Source organism: Cupressus sempervirens, chromosome 4 (genome assembly GCF_028749045.1).
Source record: "Cupressus sempervirens isolate cs-2001-9-10 chromosome 4, ASM2874904v1, whole genome shotgun sequence".
Taxonomy (NCBI): domain Eukaryota; kingdom Viridiplantae; phylum Streptophyta; class Pinopsida; order Cupressales; family Cupressaceae; genus Cupressus; species Cupressus sempervirens.
The window spans coordinates 500,100,591-500,107,539 of NC_143121.1; the positions used below are offsets into that span (position 1 = coordinate 500,100,591).

A 6,949-nucleotide genomic window follows, 5' to 3' on the forward strand; every position below is an offset into this window, starting at 1 on the left:
TCTTGATAATTCCTAAAGCGCGATTGTCTATAATTTGCCAATCAATGAGTTCTTTAGCATCAATGGGTTTTCGAATTGTACCATCAACATAAAGATTTAGACCTGTTGCCATTAATCTACTCCATACAATGTCTTTCCATGTAGAATAATTGCGTGAAGTTAGAAGTGGACATTTAGGTGAACCCATGATGTAGAAATAAAAAGAGCACAAAGGAGAGACACAAAACACAGTACACACCCCCTCTTTTCACTCATTCAAATGACCCCCCCAAAAAAGATACTTTTGGCACTTTATATGTAGTGTGTGTACAACAGGCCACTTGTCAAAATGAACAAAGTGGACTTTTGATTTTGCTTTTTACAACTGCCTTTTGAGGCTCAAATTTGTCACTAAGCACTGTAGCTCAGATGTACAACAATTCTGAAAAGTAATCAAAGCAGTACAATGTAGGAAAAACCCTAATTCTGAAAGTGAGAATTTTGTCCACACAACCCTAGAATCTGATTGAAAATTTGGAAAGTAGATGAAAAATAATGCACTTAAAAAAAAAAAACAGAACCTGTTTTCGTATCCAGATGAGCCTGTATAGAGTGTATGAAGTTGCAAAATGCAAGATTGAATAGGTATAGTCACTAAAAATTGCAATTTTTGAAAAATCTTTGCACCAAACCATAAAAGAACACCACCACTGAAAAGTTCAGAAAATTCTACCCAATTTCAAAAAAAATCATACTTGATTTGGAGTCCGGATGACCAAGTTATGGGCTCTCAAAGTCAGGCTACCAAATAAAAAACTCATCTAAAAAGGGGTTTGGAAGAAAAATTGCGTGCTTAAATTTGACGGTCAAATGACCGTCATAGCAGTTATAAAAGACCTAGAAATGATGGTCAGACAACCACCAAATTTTTTCCCATGGAATGCTGATGTCAGCAGAAAAAGTCCGCTTGGGTGACATGGCAAATCCGTATGGTGACGTGGCAAAGGTACAACTAATGGATGAGGTGGTGCCATATGCTGATTGGGTGCTTGTGTGTTAATGTACAGATTCGATTGGGCATGGTGACTTGCGCTAAGTGGATGATGCGTCAGGGGTTGATGTTGTAGATGTGTCACCACGTGTCTTGGACTGCGCGGGGTGATGTGGATGAATGACAGTGTGGTTGAGTCTTCGTGAGTCACCTGCGGACGCGTGGTACCTGTTGGAAAAGCCGCGTGTCACGCGTGGGAGTCTTGTAGGAAGTACTGTATGGCGTCGAAATTTTAACCGTCGCTACTAAGGGACGTTTTGTGGGCGGGAATTCGGATAGCCGCCGAGAGGTATATATAATTGCTGCTGGGGCTTGTTTGTGGGTGGGAAAACTTGAATCATCTGCCAAGAATTTTTGGGTTTTTAGTCCCACATGGGACGTGTGGGGAGCCCAAGTCTTGTTCAAAACAAGAAACCCATAGATGTTTAAATAAACGAGCTACTGCCAGTTTGTTGAACTTTGCCGGAATTTCGCTGGGCCGCCACTTATGTATGCGGTGCTGAAATTTAGAAAGCCAAAATATGCTGCTGGCTTATTCTGTACTCGCAAGAATATACTATGATGCTCGCTGATTAGAAAATGCTTAGCCGAATGAATATTCCTCCAAATTGCAGGGCTGAGGTGTGATTGTTTGGTTCTGCAAAAATAATTTATCTGCTAGCCCGATTGTGCAAAAAAAAAATTTGAAAAAAATGCAAATTTCGAAAAAACACAGAGAATTAATTAAATTACAGATCCGAATTGAATGAAATTGCACATCTAAAATATCATACTTGTGTTGCAAATCGGGGCCTCCAGGTGCCGATTTACAAATTTTTTTTGCCTCACGATCGACTTTGGCCTAGGGTAGTCAAATTTATAGCCAATTTGCACTGAATCGACGTTCCAGACACAATAGCGAGGTCCGTTTTGGCTCTAGACGCTCCCAATTTCTGCGGTACTCTAGATTCAGGCCGAGGTGCTGAAGCAACAATGGTCTCGAACAGCTATGTGAAGAGAGATTCTCCAAGCTCTGATACCATTGAAGAATTTTCCTTAGGGCAAAATTCCCTCAAGAACTAAGAACTCAAACTCAAGCACAACTGTAGACCAGAAAGGAGTATGATTAGAATAACAATGTATTCGATTCAATATGCATGAAAGTACACTAGGAGTGCCTGTATATAAAGGCTTTTGAGATGCATTTAGAATGTTTCAGAATCAACATCATGATAAGTCATACAACTAGGCACATGTCCACCATATATGAGTTATCCTCCATTAAGCACGGAAGTAAGTGTGATGATAAGAGGATAAGCCTACAATGGTATAACACGCAAATCTATGTTGTAGACAACATGTGCTAAAAAGGGAGTGCAAATAACTGTGTTGTCAAAATAACAACTCAGTGAATGATGCAAACTCCAGTGTTGTAGACACCATAAGAGTTGCGTACTTTTGTGTTATCAACATGACAACTCATAAAAGTGCACAAACTCCTAAGTGACTCACAAAATAAATAATAAAATAATGTAAAATAATAAAATAATGCATTAACCTAAGTAAACTTAAGTAAGTGTAACTAGTAAATACGTATTTACACCAACAGTTACTAGTTTTCCCCAACTCTAGCGTTTCATAATAAGTCTGATTTTCTTGATTTTTTAAATTAAAATTAGCCTACCCTGTGTCCAAAAATTCCTTAATCTCCAATTAGCTTCCTCATGAATCTCATAGGTTTGTTCACTAGTTTTCTAATTATGAATTATTTAGTTATACTTTTCTTACAAATTTATTGTTCATATTAACCTGATATTTTTTAAAGTTAAAATTACATGTTAATTAGATTTTGATTATGCACAGTGGAATATGATCTTATCTTTCAACGTTATTCTAGATCTTTGTTTAGCTATTGTTGACAAACCTTTGCTTGAGCTCGCCAAAAATCTTTGTGAATCTTATTTTGATTCTCTTCCAATTGTAACAATTTTGTCTTTCTTTTAAAGCTTCTATGCTTTTAAATGTTTAATAATTTTTCATAAGAAATATCATATCTACATTTGTTTTTATTACTTTTTCAAGTGAGCATGATGATCTGAAGTAGCAAAATTTTCTTTGATGGTCCACTCATTGATTGAAATGTTTGATCGACTCCTGTTATACTTTTTTTCTATTAAAAGTTTTTTATGTTGTATGTTTTGGCTGAAGTTGTTAACTGTTCCAGGAACGTGAACAAGCTCTGAGATCTTTCAAGAGTGGAGCTACCCCTATTCTGGTTGCTACAGATGTTGCTGCCCGTGGCCTTGATATTCCACATGTTGCTCATGTGATTAATTTTGATTTGCCAAATGATATTGATGCTTATGTTCATCGCATAGGGCGTACAGGTCGTGCAGGTAACCATGGATTGGCAACAGCATTTTTTAATGAAAATAACATTTCCCTAGCAAGGCAACTAGCAGAGCTCATGCAAGAATCAAACCAAGAAGTTCCTACATGGCTGTCAGATTATGCTTCAAGATCAACATATGGAGGTGGAAGAAGTCACCGATCTGGTGGAGGCAGGTTTGGTGGTTATGATTATCGAAGAGATGCTGGTAGGGGGGGCTGGTGATTGTTTTGCACCATTAGATGGCAAAACAGGAAATGCTTTTGGAGCTTCACTAAGATATAATTTTGATACTGCCAATTGGCTGGGATCGACACTGTACCTTTGCATTTGACTTGAATCATCTATATGCTCAACCAGGAAGGTTGTCTTGCTTTGGGAATTGGAACTTTTACCTTGATGCTGGTCTTGGGTAATTTTGCAGTGTGAAACATTCTCGTGCATCTCCAACAATGTCCAAACCCACAACTAATTAATGCGGCAATAGGTATAAGATTTTTTGATGCTAACAGCTATGTAATGATGACTGTAAAATAGAATTTACCTGGCAATTTACTGGCAGCGATTATATACAATTTGATAGGCATCCCTGGAGATAGCACCATCCGTATCAAATAACATGAGCTACTGATTCTTGTGTATAGGGATTTGTTTATTATTCCATGCATGCAAATATTGAGATAAAAGGCCAACTTGCAAATGTATACATACGAGGATATCTTCAATTTTTTCAGTATTGCCTTCCCACTTTCTTGGAAGGGCAATCAAACAGAATATTTATAATTATTGATTGGTGCGAAATTGCAAATAACTTCTCTTCCAGTCACTTTTCTTTTGGTGTGCAGAGGTTTTCTTCATGAAGCAGCTCCTAATTTTGTCCCGGTGATTGAAAATTCCACATGTTCTTGAATTATGTTTGGAATAATGTTCATCTATAAATAGAGGAAACATTTAGATATTGGTGAGCGATTCTGGTTTAATTGGGCATGGACGTGTTGAAATTAAATTTGCGGAGTCTTGAAACTTCTCAATGTAATGTCCCTTGTCCGGATCCTGAATGGAATGCTCAAAACTGCAACAAGTCGTCTGTATAATAGAAAAATATGTATAAGATTACATTAGAAATATTGAAACAACTATATAAATACTATCCCATCTAAACCTTCCTAATTGCTTGGAAGAAGTTCTTCTCAAATCGCCTAACTCCTCTAGTGAGAATTACTTCCCGATTAGGCTATTGTCATATAAATATCATCTTCCTAAGGCCTCTTTCGGGATCTCTGATTAATTACTTGGTAGAGATCCCACCTCTACCAAGTCTCTTGTCTCTCTGATATGTGCATATGTTTGACCACTACAATATATATATTGCCTCTAAGGGATTCTCTGTGTAAATCGCCCTCTCTGGTATTCTATATCAGAATTCTGACATCCTATTAGGAATGTCCTTTACAAGAGACATAGACATTCACTCTAATGTCTCCTGCCAAAGAACCCGATCTCTAAGGATATGAACTTTTATTGGAAGCCATATGCTGTACCTCTGTGTGGAAGACTTAATTAAATTTTACTTTGATCACCCGATAATTGTTTGCTCTATTATATAATTGGTGCAAATCTATGGGTGTTCAGGTGTTTGTAATTGGGAGTCACTGATAATTACATTTTACTCTGATCACCAAATAATTGTTTGCTCTGTTATATAATTGGTGCCGGTCTATGAGTGTTCAGGCGTTTGTAATTGGGAGTCACTGAATATTGAATTTATTGTCGGTAACAACCTCCATATTTATTCACAATCTTGCATGTTGTACATGATGTTGCCCGAAGAGACCTTGGTCTCTCGTGAATGGTGGTCGTGAGTGTCTCCGGTGCTACGTAGACTTCTTCACTCCGCTATTGGTCTTGTCTAGGTGGTAGCGTCCTTAGTTGGAAGATGGTACACCTCTTTATGTGGAGTGTGATTTGCGTGTTTACTCTTCCATCATCGTCTTTTTGACGTTGGGTATTATCTTCCTCTTCAACGTCGATGTGTCTTCTGTCCTTTTCCCTTTCCCGATTCACATATTTTATATACGCATACTTTACCAGTGGTGACTTTTGGATGGTAACTTTAAGGTTATTCAATGAGATGGTTTATATTTGTTAATGTTTACTTTATCTATCAATGTTTAGCTATCGAAAAGGATAGTTTATATTAATAATTTGGTGATGGTGTTAGTTTATTTATTATTATTTTTATTTGTAATTATTATAATAATAATACACATGTTTTATTATTATTATTATTATTATTAAATTATGATTATTATAAAATATGAAATTTCTTGCAAGGAGATTACATTCATTACTTATTTGATAGAGAAAGTTTGGGACACTCCGGGGAACGAGGCTTTTTGTTGTTTCGTGGACTTTAAAAAAGCTTTCGACACAGTGCCACGTAATAAACTATGGGATAGAATGGTAGAGCTGGATGTCCCTAAAGAACTTACGTCAGCGGTTTACAGATTATATGAGCAGGTCAAAGCTAAAATCAGAACGACATAAGGGTTATCAGAAGATTTTGATAGCAACATCGGGGTTAAGCAAGGGTGTCCGCTTTCTCCCACACTATTCGGGCTTTATATTGACAAGTTAGAAGAGTGGATAAACAAGACCAATGGTGAGGGGGTGCAGCTGGCCCACTTCGTGATAAGATTGCTCTTATATGCAGATGATCTCATAATTCTTGCTAGAACAGCTAAAGGTTTGAAAGAGCACTTGAAAGCACTAGAATTTTTTTGCCATGATGTAGGAATGCAAGTTAACACTAGCAAAACCAAAATTATGATCTTCTCACTAAAGAAGAATAGGGGCATACAAGACAAGTTTCTGTTTGAAAATAGCCCCCTTGAGATTGTGGAAGAGTACAAATACTTGGGCATCGATTTTCATAACAAACTCAACTGGGATACTTGTAGATCGAAAAGAATCCAAGGGGGCTGGAAGGCGTTATACTCTTTACAAAACAAGTGCAGGAACGCAGAATTATGAGATTGGACGACCATGAAAACTCTGTTTGGTTTGCTGGTCACTCCGGTTATTCTATACGGATGTGAAGTGTGGGGCGGTAGTATGTCCAAACAGAAATGGCGGCAAGTAGAAAGAATTGAAAAACACTTTATCACATGCAATCTTAAAGTCAAGACCACAGTTCCGTATGAAATCCTTTTGACGGAGGTGGGTTCCTTTCCATTAGAAGCCGTCGCATTGACCCAAATGCTAAGCTATTTAAAGAAAACTCAAGGTCTAGAAACACATCGTTGGCCCAAGTTGGTAATAGAGGAAAAACTTGTGAGGCGGAAAAGCACATGGATGAAACAAAATGACAAATGGATGCAAAAATGGGATATCAACATCCAAGCTTGCCCGGATAACATTAAAGAAATAAAAAAGTTTGTCAATGAAAAATTTCGCAATATTCTGTGGACAAGACACATAGGGAGGAAAAAATCTTATTACATTAAAGAATTTAATCCCACTTCTAGTCATGATGAAAAGGCCTATATAAG

General features: G+C 37.3%; 1 protein-coding gene across 1 annotated transcript in view; it reads left to right on the forward strand.

Moving 5' to 3' along the window:
- Window positions 1–4,209, forward strand: part of LOC149562127 (DEAD-box ATP-dependent RNA helicase 37-like) — a 118,470-nt gene extending 114,261 nt beyond the window's left edge. Inside the window, exon 6 of the mRNA XM_089825666.1 lies at window positions 3,234–4,209. Within this exon, the coding sequence (XP_089681792.1) occupies window positions 3,234–3,623 (390 nt within the window). The 3' untranslated portion in view covers window positions 3,624–4,209. The remainder of the gene's footprint in view (window positions 1–3,233) is intronic.
- The last annotated feature ends 2,740 nt before the right edge of the window (window positions 4,210–6,949 follow it).